The sequence below is a fragment of the Berghia stephanieae genome, chromosome 1, assembly GCF_034508935.2.
Source record: "Berghia stephanieae isolate SIO BIC M18660-M18661 chromosome 1, UCSD_Bste_1.3, whole genome shotgun sequence".
NCBI classification, from domain to species: Eukaryota; Metazoa; Mollusca; class Gastropoda; order Nudibranchia; family Aeolidiidae; genus Berghia; species Berghia stephanieae.
The window spans coordinates 34,970,809-34,988,808 of NC_088360.1; the positions used below are offsets into that span (position 1 = coordinate 34,970,809).

General features: G+C 34.3%; 1 protein-coding gene across 5 annotated transcripts in view; it reads right to left on the reverse strand.

Moving 5' to 3' along the window:
- Nucleotides 1-1,873: 1,873 nt before the first annotated feature.
- Nucleotides 1,874-18,000, reverse strand: part of LOC144972834 (uncharacterized) — a 16,326-nt gene continuing 199 nt past the window's right edge. Inside the window, exons 1-8 of one of the 5 annotated variants that reach the window (XM_078914540.1) lie at nucleotides 17,999-18,000; nucleotides 16,412-16,589; nucleotides 10,667-11,250; nucleotides 9,403-9,619; nucleotides 8,194-8,344; nucleotides 7,495-7,732; nucleotides 6,307-6,343; nucleotides 1,874-3,902 (exon numbers count right to left, since the gene is read on the reverse strand). The exon at nucleotides 17,999-18,000 is cut by the window's right edge and continues 193 nt beyond it. In XM_078914540.1, the coding sequence (XP_078770666.1) occupies nucleotides 3,822-3,902; nucleotides 6,307-6,343; nucleotides 7,495-7,732; nucleotides 8,194-8,344; nucleotides 9,403-9,619; nucleotides 10,667-11,250; nucleotides 16,412-16,589; nucleotides 17,999-18,000 (1,488 nt within the window). In that variant the 3' untranslated portion in view covers nucleotides 1,874-3,821. The other 4 variants (XM_078914531.1, XM_078914559.1, XM_078914550.1 and 1 more) reach the window with 4 other exon arrangements.

Sequence of the window (18,000 nt, forward strand, 5' to 3'; positions counted from 1 at the left end):
TGTTTGTTTTAAGGGTTTTACGGCGCTTGCAACACATTAAGGTCATATCAGCGCCAGTAAAAAGGAAGAAAATGGGATAGTAAAAAGTTTTAGAATTACAATTAAAGAAAATACGTAAGACAAAGGGGAATTGATTCAAATAGGAAACAGATGTAGATTCCAAGAGCACACTATCAAAGTACTTAGTTTGATATCACCAAAAAAGTTTTTTTTTTGTTTGTTTGTTTGTTTGTTGCTTTAGGTCTCTTCCAACACAATTGAGGTTATATGAGAGACCGCTGAAACAAAAAAACAAGCAATCTAACAAAAATAGTACAAAAGTAAATCAAAATCATAACCTAAAGATATCATAAGCTAAATTATAAATAACCAAGAACAAACAGGCAGAAGATTTACAGAAAAAAAAATATCCCCTGTCAAAAATACAATCACAAACCAAAGAAGCAGGATAGGCTAGTAAAGAGAAGAAAAAACGACATCACTATTGGATCGTACACCCATGCGAACATCATAGGTATATGATTCAAGGGTGATGCTCCCATCCAACCACCCGCCCAAAAAAGTTTCACCCAGACACCAGCACAAGATCCCACTAAGTAAGAGGAATACACTCAAATGGTTACAGATCATATTTTAAAAATAAAAAATAACAATACATAACGGAGAGATGATTTACAAGGAAAAAAATATCATCTCCCAAAACTAAAACTATACATTCGACTGTCCCAGCCAAGGACTAATGACAGGGTCAGGACAAAACCAAGTAATCTCATTCCAAGACGAAGACAGAAAGCAATTGAAAAACAGGTACAGGGGGACAGAAGACACAGCAAGTATAATTTCCAATGTTCCCCAATCCCAAAAGGAATTTCAATCACAAATGATAAACCTCATTCATCGATATGTCATCTTGTTAGCAATGGTAAAGTGATGAGCACAGAACAGACACTGTAAAGCTTAGAGGAATAGAAGACAAGAGCATAATCTTGGTCTATTGTCTACTCAAAACATTGCTCCAGTTTTATATCCTTGCTTGTCTGCGTCTGTTATTATTTCATTTCTAAGGTGGGGGGGGGGGGGGGGGGGGGGGTTGTGAAGGGTTTTCTCATCCTTCATTTTTCAGTATACAGTAAAACCTCGCTTTACCTGTTTAGTGTGGTTTTACTGTGAAATAATCTTGATAGCTGGGAATCCAGTGTCATCTAAAGAAGATAGAGCCTCAACCTAGATTCGAATGCTGAATAAATAGCTTTTTACAAGCCATAAAATTATGTGACAAAATTACTTTATTTGGATTACTTTGTAGCGGAGGCGAAAACTCTCCTGATGTGCAATATCATTTTCAGCGGACAAGATGTATTTTCACATCTGTACATCAATCAACTTCTTGGTAATAAGAATAAGAATACTCTGTCATACCTGTGAGGCGAAATGCCCTAGCATCTCACTGTATTGAAAGCTTCAATAACTTAAAGTCATAATCATGGCCGTCCTTTGACTTAATTTCAATATCTATGTTTTTATCTCTCTCCTTACCAGCCATATTCAGAATTTCCTCAAAACATCATACCTACCCAGTACAAAAATAGATTTGTCTTAAACTGAGAAGCAACAGGTACATTCTATACATATTATTGTTCAGCAAAGAGCTCTACAACACATTGTCGAGTTTTTATCTGTCCCTGTGGAAAGTTGCCATTTAAAACCCCAAAAGTTGCAAAAAGTTGCCATAAAAAAGGGCAAAAGTTGCCATAAAAAGGGCAAAAGTTGCCATAAAAATTGCCAAAAGTTGCCAAATTTTGCAGAACATTATCTGACAAGGGGGGGGGGGGGGGGAAATTGCGATTCGCAAACGCACAAACAAAGGCCAAAGTTTCAATTTAAACCACATCTGTTTATTACCTCAGCAGCAGTAATAATAATAATGATAATGATAATAATACAGTACTCGCGTTATACCGGCACGGTCAGTCATCACCAAAAAGTGTGCTAGTATCCGATCGTGCCGGAATCCGATAAAGGCTTAAAGTACTGTAGTGCATAAAAGTATAAAATTATAAAAGAATCTACATGTTATAAAACAAAAGTGTGACCAAACCTAATCAAAAAGCTAACAAATGTAAAAGAACAAAGCCTGAAATTAAAAGAATACATTTATAATAGTTTCTTTTGTTAGTTTTAGATCCAATCGACCGCATTAGATCATATACCGGATCGCTGAAACAAAAAGCACAAATCAAACAACAAAACATCATAATCATCATAACTGACAGATGATTTACAGACAAAAATATATTATCCATCAAAAAACTAAATACGTACATAATTATAATATCATAACAAAATAAAATCATAAACATAAAATAAAAGGACACTGTACTAATTGAAACTCATGAACATCACTATGAGGAGTGAAGTCCAGCCAAGATCAATAAAATCAGTTTGGGCCAACCGTGTGGTGCAACCTAGCTACATGTAAGCAAGGAGTATGCCACTTATAATTGAGTGCCATATGCAATGAAGTTGTTATAGTATAAAAATACTAACGCGAAGCCCAGTCTCCAAGAGTTGTGCGGTCAAAAAAAGCTCAGTATCCAGTTAGTTAAGGGAAAAGTCCACCAAAAAAAAAAAAAATCAGGAAAATCGCAAAAATCGCGGAAAGTTGCTGGTAACAGCTAAAATCGCGGCCGCGAAAAACGACGGGGACAGTTTTATAGCTTTAAACAATATACATCTTTAAATTTTGTGATGTACAAAAGAAATTAGAATGAAAAAATTGGAGGTTGTATCGCAATGAATTGAATATATTATTTATTGTCGGTAAAATACATATTATGCAAAACATCAACTGGTAACAATGACAACAAAATATTAAAATAATAATTTTAAAAAATAATGATGTATATTTTCTTAATAAAATCTGATTTAAAATCAGAAAGGCTTTAAGGCTTTTCACCAACATAACAATATAAAAAAATATTTTGCACATAAATTAAATATATTATACATAAAAATTGACATATCTCGCTGTTTCATTAGATTTGAATATCAAATATACTTACAGGAACAGAAAACAGATCTGAACAAGTCTGAGAATCTGCTACCTTTGTCATAAGAGTCTCTCAAACCTATTCAAATCTGTCTCCATTCTCATGTGCTCTGGCAGATTATTCCATGAAACTGCAGCAGCATAACGAAAGGACTGTTTACCAAAATGTTTGGGACATTACAGTATCATATTTTCTTTCTTTGAAAGTTACTAAAGTTTCTAGACGTTTTGGGGATAATTTATGGAGAATTTTGAATGTGACGATTTTCCTATGGTTGGTGAGAAGAGGGTTAATGAACAGCGGTCAAAGTTTGAGAAATCATTTCCACTCATTTTATTTCCTATCATCCCAGTAATGTTGATAATGTTAAGTGACTGGAAGGAAGACAACGGCGAATTTCTGGTCTTGGCATTGTGTCCTTGGGTAAGGTAATTCCACGCATTACCCCAACTGAACTAGGAAGTGAATGAAAACTCAGTTGTAGACAATGATGGATATTGAAAGAAAGCTAGTACAAAAAATGGCTAACAGGCTACCTCCATAGTATGACATTGACATGGAAATTGTTTTATGTGGCCTTTTGATGGAATAAATATAAAGCATTGTGAAGTGCGATGAGCATGGAAAATATGGAAATGTGCTATACATAAACATGCATGTTTATTATTTGCAATAATAATGATATACACATTATTTCTCAAATAACCCTATCAGAAAGCTGTCGTGACAAGCTTGTGAGACTTTTTGCTCGTCTTAGCCTTGATTCCCATTTCATACAACAATTTTAGCTGAATGACCTCTGTAAATGATCCCATAGTCATCATCTGAAATTTGCCTGATAAACGGAAATATCTGAAAGAAGAAAGAGGAATTTATTTCAATAAAATAAACTGTTGATCACATTCTTGATATTACAGTGCAACCTCTGGATAACGACACCCCTGAATAACGACAACCCCTGGATAGCGACATTGACCTCTGGTCCCAAATTTTTTGCTATATGTTATTAGTTATAAAAACCCCAAAAGTAGCAATGACTATCCCGCACAAATCTTTGGGCCTCTTTTTCGCTCACGAAGTGCCCGAATTCGCATCAAAATATGGGACGAAGCCGTTTCGTATATGCTATTTTAAAAAATTATTTACGACGTTGTTTATTGATGAATATGACTGAAAGTTGGCACACAGAAAAAAGGTCATTTTAGATTATGTCAAGCGACAAAACTCGTGCGATTACCAGAAGATCGTTAAACAAAGATTTTTACTCTTTGGAGTAAAATATTTCTAAAACTACCGGGCGTGGAGGTTTTGTCGCTGACAAGGTAATACATGAACATTTCTTCTTTTTGGTTGTAAAATTTCATATGAATATGACGAGTACTTTTCCCGTATTTTACAAAACACCATCCTAATTTGCTCTTCAAGTTTCAATCTTTTAATCCACTTATTACGCAAGATACACCAAAGGTCGAAAAAAAAATTCCGAAAAAGCGTCCCATATTTTCGCGTTTTTTTTTCCTCTTTGCGGGTCATCCAAATAAATGACACCTTTGAAACTGCATAACTTGTTTATTTATGAATGGATTTTCAAAATTCAAAAACATTTTTACTCAGTGGAGATAGGGCTTTGATATTAGACAAAAAATTTCCTCAAAAAGAGAAAAAAACATTTTTCATAGTCATTGCTACCCAAAAGAACGACATACATTTTAGTAAAACCCCTGTTTAGCAACATCATTATAACAATAATTGGCAGTTGATGCAGATGTTTAATACTCAAATATCGTCAACTCTAAATGCCCTTTTAGCCTCCCAATGAGATTGCTTTGTTACCGACCAATCAGAAAACATGTTTACTACACTGCGTGGAATCTGCACTTGCTAACAGTAAAGAAGTTGATCAGTCGATAGTACTCTCAAGGGTCCATTAACCGTCCATGATAGCTACCTGTCTGAGGTCAGTTGAGGTTAGCTGATATCAGGCAATGCCGTGTCCAATGGGGGCAATTAAGGATATTTATGGGCTAATACGTAATATGTTGGAATAGCCGGGAAAGCAGAAACAGCCTCTTTCACTTTATTATTTTCATATGAAACATTGGTTTGGGGGTGGGGGGGTTGTTGTTTTGTTTTTTTAATATCGCAAGACTTAGGTCTACTAATTTTTAAGTGCTTATAAATTTTGGTGCACTTAAAAAAGTATCTCAGTATTCAAATATCATCAGCAGTATCGTATGGATTTCATTTTAATTAAAATCTAAACTAGATGTGTACATCTATGTTCTCGTGGGAATTTATCATATTGGGAATATATTTTCTTGCTTTATTCTCAGTTTTGTTAAATGGTGTTCAAGTACTGCATGTTTATGATCAAAACAAAGACAATACACATTTGAAAGTGAAATCGAAACTGGTATAGATACGAGTAGAACGAAGTTGACATCACTCAGGTGCACATAGTTATGTGTGTTAGTCCATTATTTTTCAGGATGGCAATGTTGTGAGTTTCTTAGCCAAGCGTACAGCATCTATATTCTTTGTAAATAGCAGAAATACTCATTCTAACGCTTTTGGATGTGTCTTCTCTCAGGCATCACACTGTTAGGTATTCATGTGTTTCACCACGCCCCCCCTTTTCCGACATCTTGAAAACCCCGGAATAATGACATAATTTTCCGGTCCCGGGTAATGTCGTTATCCAAGGGTTGCACTGTAATTTATTGACTTATTCACATGTTAAAATTAAGACTAACACCTTTTCGCAAACATTTTTCATATTCATCACTGGAAATAATTAAACTCATTTCTCCAAAAATCTGACTGAAAACTTCTGTTTCTTTATTTCATTATAATTAATCTATCCTTAAAAGAAAAAAAAAATAAGGTTGGGGGTCAAAGTTCTGTACAGCCCATGTTAAATTTTTGCAGAAAAGCACAGAATTACTGGCAAATCTAAAATTATAAGACTGATTTACAAGAAACTTTCAAACCTTTCTTAAGGATGATTCTAACACCCGTTGACTCAAATGAGTACTTATGAAATCTGCTTGCAGCTTTGTTGCCAAATTCATTTCCACACACCTACAGACTTTATTACTGTACCGATTTTGATAGTTGAGCTCAACGATTTCTTCTCAATTTATGTTAATTTCCACAATAAAGTAATGTAATAATAAAATAATTTTAAAGGTGTGTGCATGTTTGTAATTGCCTTTATTTCCCTGCAATATTTTGGGTTCTCCACAAATTAACTCACAATTTGAAAACAATTGAAGATTTCAGTTGGATGTATTCTGAAAATATCGAGAAAATAAGAGATTGAGATAATTTTTTACCAATGTATTATTTCACTTTTATTTTATGATATGTTATTACACCACTTAACCTATTAATATCTTGCACGATAATCACATCATTTATTTTCGCCTTTGGGAAAGAGATCTAATCATTTCTTATTTTAACTCTCCTGTTCACATGACGGATATATTGTAAAGATATGGAGTGGAAAAAAAAAACCAAACACAGCAAATAACCTAATAATAATAAAGGTTTCTGCAGTTGAATACTTTATTGTTTCATGATGTAAACACGAAATGATTTGATTTTATGTTTGAGATAGGATCTTTTAAAGTTTGTTTAGTCTTGGACATTGAAATCAACAAATATGTCCCGGTTATTTATTTATTTTTTATTTTTTTCATCGAAGACAAAAGTTGCGTCAATGGTTCACTTGACTACCATTCAAATAAATGACACTTTAAAGCCTTGATATCAAATTAAATCAAAACAGCTTTACATATATTTTGCATCATGATAATTTCCCAGAGCTGTTTCCTTACAATACAACCACTGGAATCCATAGATCTTCATAAACCATTTGAGCCAAAGACTTTCATACATGATGATCCATTAGGTTCTTGTCGGGCAGTTTGTGGTAGAAACTGCTCTTTTGGAATTCAGATAGTTTTGTTATATTACGAATATCTTCTGAAAAATGTAATGATTTCTGCCATTAATTGATGCATAACTCGATAATATACACCACCAAATCCGTGTAATTTCCAGGATTCACTTTTGGATTAACAAATTAACAAGTTTTCTTTTTTTTAATTTGCCATAACAAGAAAACAAACAAAAAACATAATTTTACCAACAAACACTATCTTCATCTATATATAGTTGAAAAGCTGTGGTTTTCTTAAATATGAATAATTCAGTACACAGTACAAATTATCAGAATATAATAAGCAATATCAAGTCCTATTATTGTATACACTAAACATTCAATATCATGTCACGTTGGCATCACCCAATATTCATTTACTTACTTCTTTCCTCTAATGTTGAGCACAGAATTATTTATTAGTGATTCATAGTACTTTTTGGCCAAATTTGAACATAAGACATAAGCATTATGATGAAATCCACTCAATGAAACTGTTACCTTTCTAAATAGAGAACAGCAATCCATGCCAAGATGGCTATAACTTCTGTAATGCCACGTCCCAGAGGGCAAAGCCACAATATCAACCAAGCAATCAGAAACATGGCCATTGTGATGAAAGTCAAAATAATGTTGCATGTTGCAAAATAAGGTCCTGTGCGATATGTGTCAATACAAAATTTGAACAGGATGTGAAGACAGTAGCAAGTAAACAACACCTTAAAGAAAATGCAATCCACTGAAAAAAAAAAAGTAAAGAACAACGTTATGTATGTCGATAATAATAAAGACAATGAATGAATTGTTAGCGATAATATAAATATTTAATTTAAGAAACATTGAAAAAACATTCTGGACGGAATGCTCCTTATACTTGTCAATATAAACAGTTTTGATATTCTGAGTACCGTCAAAACACATTAAAAAATATGTACTAACATTTAGAGAGCGTAATAATTGTGTTTCTTTCTTTATTAATTTTCTAATTCATTTTTTAAAGGCTTTTCCATGCCAATCTTAAATTCATAATGAATACTAAGGTATAAATGGAGCAAAGCTTACTAATGCAAATACTTGTAATATAATAATGAGAATAAGGCTTTGACCTTAAAACTTAAAACACACACACTGCTGATTAGATTAACGTAACAGACTTCAGTTGGTCATAAAATGACTTCCACCAAGAGTAAGTCTCCTAACCTGTTCCGATCAAGGCACTTAAGCTGCTTGTGTAGGCAAAGACATCCAATATGTTGATAAGGGTTGACTCCAAATGTAAAAGGTCACAGAAGAACAGGGTCCAGTAAAATATAGGCTCATAAAGAATATCAATAGCATTGGTCAGTGTATTCTGCATAAGATAGACAAAAGCATACAAGTAAAATGCTCATTTGTGCATTAGACCTCTGTCAACTCCCTTGACATATGACACACAGAACCTGACCTTTGAGTACCTTTATGATGCCATTGATCAAAGGGGGGGGGGGGGGGGGGGGGGGAGAGGTGGCAGAGGGTTTACACATTGCACCATAAACTGAGAAGTCCAGGAATTGAGTCCCGTTTCAGGCCCTTTGTTCTTTTTCTTTAAGTTGGGCCAAATTCTTGATTGCCAATTCACTCTTGGTCAACATGAACAATTTCTGTTGACATCAGATGTTTGATGGATTATCTGTATTCGTTCAAGGAATGACTAGGTGACAGCATCTAATGTGCCGCATGGAACGGATATTTTATTATATCGATTCATCTATTTTCGTTACTAGCACAATCATTCAGAATTTGAAGGTGGAATGAATTATGCTGTATTTTGTGTTTTTAATTTTTACAACAACAAAATTGGGATGCCACATTAATTAAGAAAACTATCTTTTTGTTCCCTAATTATGCAAATTTTTGGGATTGGAAAATCGTGCAGCATAAATTTTTAATCAAGCTCTTTTGTTACATACCATCAGAAATATCAAATCTTGTCACGTTCCATGCCTGATATAAAATGTCACCTTATTTGAAACATGCTTGCCAAATACTCTAGAAAACGATTTACAAAAAAAAAAGGAACACCAAGCAGTCTTATCTGACTATTAAGTATAATTGTCATTGATCATGAGATCAATGACATATAGCTGACTCTACTCCTTTCATATTTATCAGAGGCTAGTGGTTTGTTACTACGATAAGACAAGCAATGGTGCTAAAAAAATGTTTAAAAATCTGTTCAATGGGAGACAATTGGTGACTCTAAAAAATAGCCCACCAATAGAATCAAGACAAATATAAATTAAAATACAGGGCAACTAGTGATGAATATGAGAGAAAAAATTGGGACACTCGAGCAAAACTTGTAATTTGCCAATGGACACTCCTCATGAATATAATTTTTTAAAAAGATAATCTCCAACACAGTCAAACCTCTGTATCCATGCACTGGACATATGGAAAGGTCCAAGGTGGCCGTACTGTTCCCACCCCCAAATCAAGAATATCTTTGTTGTGTCCATGATGAACAAACATTCCTATGTTTATGTGGCCTGTGTCCTCTTTCAGTCTGATAAGCGGTGCTCCACTGGAACCACCGCAGGTTGCTGCATCATACAAGGCTGGAGTTACATTACAAAGTCTGTTCATTCTGAAAAGTCCAGCATAGAGTTATAGGGATAGAAAGATTAACTCGGACTATGAAAAAGTGATTTTTAAAGAAAAGACAATCGTTTTTATTTGATAAGTATACCGCTTAGATGATAACTGAACTGGAAATTGTAAAATAACCTGCCACAAGCAATGAAGAATATATCAGTACAAAGAAATGTTCGTATTTGATGAGTGCTATATGACATTTTGAAGTAAAGTGTAAAGACGAAATTTATTTTAGCTAAAACCATTTAATTGAAATTCATGAACTTAATTTTGGTAAAAGCTTGGTGGCTAAAAATAAGAAGGGAATGTCCTCATTCATGAATATTGTATTCTTTCATTAGTGAGTTGCATGCAGAGAGCAATTATATATTGTGCTAAAATACTGACAAACAATAAGGAATAAGTAGTTAAATGGGGGCTACACTCGAGTCTGAGATTATAATCATAATGTAAACAGATGGCAAATCTATCCATTTCAGCAACACTTATTGATATTCTGAATCATTAGGAATTTGATAATAATTTTTATTATTATTGAAAACATCACGAAAACATCACAAATACAGCTCTTAATCACATTACTGCACTCATTTGAGGCATCGTGAAATTTTAAAATGGTAATGTATTTTGAAGCGAGGGATAAAAGAGTATAATCAATGGACTTTCATTGTACATAAGCTTTTCTTTACAAACAAAAGTAATCAATAATTATCTCTCTGCGTTTGCCATTTGTACAGTTTAATGCATTTCATGTAGTGCAAACAGGAGAGATAAAAATTAAATGAGTTTACAAATGTTCTTTCTTTACATTGTTTACAAAGCAATGACATTTCGGACATGATAAGAGCTGCCTTTGAAATGATGTATACAAGTCTGGGACATAATGTGTCTCGCAGGGAAGATATTAGCTTTTATCTTTTCAAGATTATGCCTTGAAGGACTCCTTGTAAAGCGCTTTGAGTATGTCCAATGGATATTGCTCTAAAGCTGAGTATTAAACCTAATGTTATAAGAAATAATTTATCATCACTAAAATTACCTGCCAAATGAAATCTTCTTTTCATAGCCATGCGGATGTGAAATGATTGAAATGTCGATCTCTTTCGGTGGACTTAATGTCAGTTTTTTCACATTAAAATTGATCCGCGAAAAGCTATTTGACAATTCATCAATTTCCTTTTCACTGAACAATTCATGAATGGGCAACTCACAGGAGAAAGATGTGTAATCACTGCACATTACTGACTGGAAATGATGACAATTTCCTTTAGACAAAAAAAGACCTGGTATGTTCTGTGACTGATTCCTCATAGTCATTAAAAAATTAAGTTCACCTTCATCACTTCCTTCTCCGACAAATTTATTGAGAATTTTTTGTTTGTATTTTGCAATGGTTTGTTCAATTTCAAAAGAATTTTCCTCATCGTAAAAGAGTCTCACAATCGTTCGTTCTGCTTCAAAGGGGTCATAGACGACATGCTTACTGGTATGAACTATTGCCCCATGTGCAGGATCAAAGGTCAGACATCCACTGCCAAAGGAAATGTGATTTTCAGTGTCTCTGTTGAGTCGTGAGGGACTTTGTTGAAGCACTGTTAGATGAACTATTCTTCTTGATGCCAACTGTAATGGAAAGAAGAAGATAATTATAGATGTTACAAATTATGAAGATCTAACTTTCAACATTGACCTCTATTTCTTGTAATTATATTGAATTCCCATGTATATGTATATGCCAGGATCATTCTAAGAAAGAAGAACAAGAGATCATATCACACCCATGTTTTTGTCACTTCACTGGCTACCTGTTGAATTTAGACTCAAATACAAAATTGCTGTCCTTTGTTTTTAATATACCAACAAAACTGCTCCTTCATATTTTTATATCTTTGCACTCACCTTCCAGAAATTTAAATTCTAATGATCACCTCCTATTTACTGTTCCCAAAAAAGGCTCCGAAAAAGTTTTCTGATTGGTGATTTTTTCATGTTGCAGCTTCTGTTTGGAGCTCTCTTCCAATTTCTTTTAGAAAGTGCAATACAGAAGCTACTTGTAAGACAACTATTAAGGCCTATTTTAGAAGAAAATATTTGACAGATTAAAACCAGTTTCTGTTAAATAGTTTTTCTTTTCTTTTTTTTTTCTTGGCAGGAATAGGCGTGGTATAAATGGTTTACATTATTTATTATTATTATTATTATTATTATTATTATTATTATTATTATTATTATTATTATTATTATTATTATTATTATTATCATCATTATTATCATCATTATTATTATCATCATCATCGTCGTCGTCGTCGTCGTCGTCATCATATATATGTAGATATCATATCCAGGAGAAAGTTTATTTGTAAACCATATGAAAATTATAAAATACAAGTCATTTTGACTTCTGTTCTGGCCTTCCTGTAACCTATTCTACCCATCAAAATGTAAATTCAGAAAGCTTTGTGGGACATTTTTTGTTTGATTTTTTGTTGTGCTGGAATGTGTGCTATGCTAGAGAAAACATCAACCCTATAACCAAACTAAAAAAATGTTCAAGTTTGTATCACTCATGTTAATGTATGGATCAAATACAAGAATATTCAAAAGGCCCCTTGTTCAAAAATAGCAAACAAACAAGCCATGATAATATTAAAATGTCTTAAGAGTAAAATATAAGTGGAATGCATAGATCAATTCCAAAAAGTCTATTTTAGAAAAAGAGATGAAATGGAAGCAAGAAGCATACATACACTTCAGTATAGTTTCCTTGAACACATTCGAAAAAGCAAGAAATTTGTCCTTTCTTATCTGTCCATTTCTTTCTCGAACTAATTTTTACCTCGACCATGGTTTCCCTGAACTATTTTAACCCAGCCAACTTGAAAAAAAATGTGATTAATCAGTCTTTTTTATGCACCTAGTGATTTCGGCCAATGATGATTTACCATGACAATGGCAGCTATGTATTCATGTATGTATTTTGCTTATCGACAGCTCCAGCGGAACATTGCAGGCATTTGTATCAACAAGATATGAAGTGAATAGAAAAGTGCCAGAAGACAATAGAGAATAAAAATTTTTCGCGGCGGTGGTGGGGTTTGAACCTGCGACCTTATTGGTACGACAACTCCGCCTGGCAGGTGAGAGCGTGGCTCTACCGTGTGAGCTATCCACGAACACATAAAATATTCGTTTCAAACCCAAAGTCATTACTAGATCCCTCTCTCACCCGCTTCTTGAGACCGCCGATTCGTTCGTACACCACCATCGCGAATAATTTTGACCAGCAGTTAAGCTTAATAGCCAATATTCTCAACACAAACATATAACATAGAAACGATTGAGACATTGAGTATGCTCCGGTGTATGGGGTGAATTTTTAATTCAGAAAAGTGAGTGGAGCAGGCACTTATGTTGGTAACAACAAGATATGAAGTGAATAGAAAAGTGCCAGAAGACAATAGAGAATAAAAATTTTTCGCGGCGGTGGTGGGGTTTGAACCTGCGACCTTATTGGTACGACAACTCCGCCTGGCAGGTGAGAGCGTGGCTCTACCGTGTGAGCTATCCACGAACACATAAAATATTCGTTTCAAACCCAAAGTCATTACTAGATCCCTCTCTCACCCACTTCTTGAGACCGCCGATTCGTTCGTACACCACCATCGCGAATAATTTTGACCAGCAGTTAAAAATTTTTATTCTCTATTGTCTTCTGGCACTTTTCTATTCACTTCATATCTTGTTGTTACCAACATAAGTGCCTGCTCCACTCACTTTTCTGAATTAAAAATTCACCCCATACACCGGAGCATACTCAATGTCTCAATCGTTTCTATGTTATATGTTTGTGTTGAGAATATTGGCTATTAAGCTTAACTGCTGGTCAAAATTATTCGCGATGGTGGTGTACGAACGAATCGGCGGTCTCAAGAAGTGGGTGAGAGAGGGATCTAGTAATGACTTTGGGTTTGAAACGAATATTTTATGTGTTCGTGGATAGCTCACACGGTAGAGCCACGCTCTCACCTGCCAGGCGGAGTTGTCGTACCAATAAGGTCGCAGGTTCAAACCCCACCACCGCTGCGAAAAATTTTTATTCTCTATTGTCTTCTGGCACTTTTCTATTCACTTCATATCTTGTTGTTACCAACATAAGTGCCTGCTCCACTCACTTTTCTGAATTAAAAATTCACCCCATACACCGGAGCATACTCAATGTCTCAATCGTTTCTATGTTATATGTTTGTGTTGAGAATATTGGCTATTAAGCTTAACTGCTGGTCAAAATTATTCGCGATGGTGGTGTACGAACGAATCGGCGGTCTCAAGAAGTGGGTGAGAGAGGGATCTAGTAATGACTTTGGGTTTGAAACGAATATTTTATGTGTTCGTGGATAGCTCACACGGTAGAGCCACGCTCTCACCTGCCAGGCGGAGTTGTCGTACCAATAAGGTCGCAGGTTCAAACCCCACCACCGCCGCGAAAAATTTTTATTCTCTATTGTCTTCTGGCACTTTTCTATTCACTTCATATCTTGTTGTTACCAACATAAGTGCCTGCTCCACTCACTTTTCTGAATTAAAAAAGGCATTTGTATACATCACAGTTTTTCATAACCGACATCCTTCACATTGAAAGATGTCACTGGACCCTTGAAAAAGGTTTTTAGTTCTGAACATTATGGCTCAAATTTTTCTGAATATGCTGCATTTTCAATCTCCAGTGGATTCTGGTGCCTTAAGAGGAAGCTTTGCCTCTGTGAATGTGAAGCATTTTGAGTAATCTTAGCTTTGTTGCAGTTATTTTCCTGGTTATAAGACTTTACTTTTTGTCAATGAAAATAATTGCTACAAAAATAAATATACAGTGCAACCCCTGGATAACATCGCCTGGGACCAGAAAATTATGTCATAATCCAAGGGTGTTGTTATTCCAGGGTTTTCAAGATGGCCAAAAAAGGGGTCGTGGTGAGACCTGTGAATACATACATGCACAGACCAGTGCCTGAGAAAAGACATATCTCAAAAACATTAGAATGTGTATTTCTCCTGTTTATAAAGTGTATACCAGTTTTGCTTTCACTTTCAAATGTGTATTGTCAATGTTATGACCGTAAACAGTGCAAATACCATTTAACAAAACTAATAATAAAACAAGAAAATCAAGTGCCAATATAATGATAAATACGCACAAAAACATAGATGCACACATCTAGTTTTGATTTTAATTAAAATCAAATCCATACGATACTGCTCATTAGTTTTGAATACCAACATTTTTATTCAAGTGCACCATAATTTACAAACACTTAAAAGTTAGTAGACCTACATCTTACGATATTTTAAAAAAAAAAAAAGGTATTATTCACAATAACATGGATGGTTAATGGACTCTCAAGAGTACCAGCCACTGATAAACTTCTTTTGCTGTGGTTCCACATGAGCAAGTGCTGATTCCACGCAGTGTAGTAAACATGTGTTCTGATAGGTCAGTAACAAAGCAATCTCATTGGGAAGGGAAAAAAAACATTTAGAGGACAAAATGACAATGGTCGGATGTCAAGCATCAGCTTCAACTGCCGATTATTGTTATAACGATGTCGCTAAACATGAGTTTTACTAAAATGTATGTCGCTATTTTGAGGTTTTTATTACTAATAACATATAGCAAAAAATTCGGGACCACAGGTCAATGTCGCTATCCAGGAGTTGTCATTATTCAGGGGTGTAATTGTCCAGAGGATACACTGTATGTCCTCTAATTGGTCCAAAATTAAAGAGGAAAAGTATCCTCATAAGTTGATGGTACTGTCGTTATTGGTGAAATTGCAATGTTGATATAAAAGTCTTCTGGTCAAATGGGCATTGGTATATTAAATCTTTAGTTATTCAGGAGAAAAAAAAACATTGATACTTTAATACAATGTTGATTTAAGCATGATGCCAATATAAGCTTTGTCGAGTTATCTCCTCTGCACTGTAACAATCATAAAGACAAAAAAGAAATTGAAAAAGGGCCAAATATTGATTTCAAGAAAAAACTTATATTCACCGAGTTCACTTCTAAAAGACAACACTGATATAATGTTGATGAAAAATAAAAATGAGTTGTTGGAGTTTGATCAGTAACAAAGCAATCTCATTGGGAGGAAAAAAAAACATTTAGAGGACAAAATGACAATGGTCGGGTGTCAAGCATCAGCTTCAACTGCCGATTATTGTTATAACGATGTCGCTAAACATGAGTTTTACTAAAATGTATGTCGCTATTTTGAGGTTTTTATTACTAATAACATGATCAAGGGTATAAAGGAAAAAAACACCTCTAGCAGTCAAACGCATTTCAACCAACTTTTATCAATGAATCAAGTTAGAGTAAACTCGAAATCCATCCATAAAGCTCTATACATGATATTCTATGATATGATTTACTCATCAAGACTGTTTCAATAATTTATTTTTTTTCAAATAAGCATTCAAAACAAGTTCAATTTCATTTGAAATAATTTTTAAATATTGATCAAAAGATTTGTTTATAAAAACATTCTTCATCACCTTGCTTGTCACTTGTACAGAAAGCTCTACTTAAAAACATTCAAAATTTTGCATATTCATTATGAAGCCATAAAAGCTTGAAAGGAAACATACAACAGAACTTTTTACCATCCAACACAAAGACTTTTATATAAATATATATCAGGTCATAATGAAAATCAAAAGTGTTTGACCACTTTCTTATTTGTCATGTAAAATAAAGTAATACTTTTATATTTTCACCACTTACTCTCAAGTAATTCAGCATGTTATCATGTTGCCAATTATCTGGCAAATCGCCATCATGCAGTAAATTCGGAGATTTGTACATTTTGTGATTCTCTGGCTTTTCACATCTCACAAAAGTCCTCTCCAGCCTCACCCGTTCTGTTTCGGGAATGAAACAACGGTTTCTTTTCATTTTTCTCCTGCGAAAGAATAAAATGGACAATTTGTTTCATTTGTTTTGGAGACTGTTATTACTTTTTGTGTTACAGCATGGTGTGGAAATACCAGTATTTGCGACATTAAGAAAATTGATCGGATAATTGATAAAGCCAGGAGTTATACTCACCCAATTTCCAATGTGAAAGAACTGTTCAAGAGATTTTATCTAAGTAAAATGGATAAAGGTATGAAGGATGGAGATCACCCCTTCACAAATATATTAAGTTCTCCATGAGAAGCCGTCGCCTTATATCTATAAAAACAAAGACAACACGTCACCTTAATTCATTTTTGCCACATGGTGTTCAAATTTAAATACTATCTTTTAAATATACACACATAAGTTCGGACTAAAGGCCTAATGTATGGCCTATCTCAATTTATCAAATTAATATATAAAGTGTTGCTATTGGTTCTTGGTTGTATACTTTTACATTTTGGTGCATTTGTATACATTGTCGCCATAGATTCTCAACTTTGTGTTTATACATTTTTATGCATGCCACGTCTGTAAACGAATTTCCATTTTTTTGGATGAATAAAGTATATAATTATTATTATTATCATTATTATTATTATTATTATTATCATTATTATTATTATTTCAAGTATAATGCATTATTTTTTTAATGTGTTCACTCTCACATACACAGATATATATATATATATATATATATATATATATATATATATATATATATATATAAGAGAGAGAGAGAGAGAGAGAGAGAGAGAGAGAGAGAGAGAGAGAGAGAGAGAGAGAGAGAGGGGGGGGGGGCATAAAACAAAAACCACGAAATAAAAGTGCTCTACTTTAATATAAAGGAGCGGTATATAGGAGAAGTGTCGAAAGGCTCTTTGCTCGCATTCTCTCATCGTTATCAGGTGTAAAATAAGGATCCGGCGTCAACAGCGTTGTCTATGCAGAAAAAACAACAACATTGTAACAGCATCTGACAGGCGTCATGTCTCGTTCTACATGTTACGTGTTGCTTTTGGTCAGAGACCCTTTGTAAAACGCTTTGAGCACGTTTCGTGAATGTTGCTCTCTATGAAAGCCCAGGATTTTTTCTCTTCCATTATGTATTGTGTAGTTTAGTGTTAGTGTAAGACTAAGACTAACCTTTGGTGAAATTTTACTTTTATGTAAGTAAGAAATACCAATCTATCTTAGTCGGCCATGCATTTGGCATTCAGACAGACATGCAGCGAAATCTTTGAAGGTAGAAAAGAGCTTCACATAATACGTACACGTAGTTTGAAGTTATTCACTATCGTCCACACACAAATCAAATAAATACACGTCGGCAACCACCCGTGCCGTATAGTGAAACTTGGGAGGAGTGTGCGGTGTGCGCAGTGAAGTGTAAAGCAATATTTGACAACTCACCT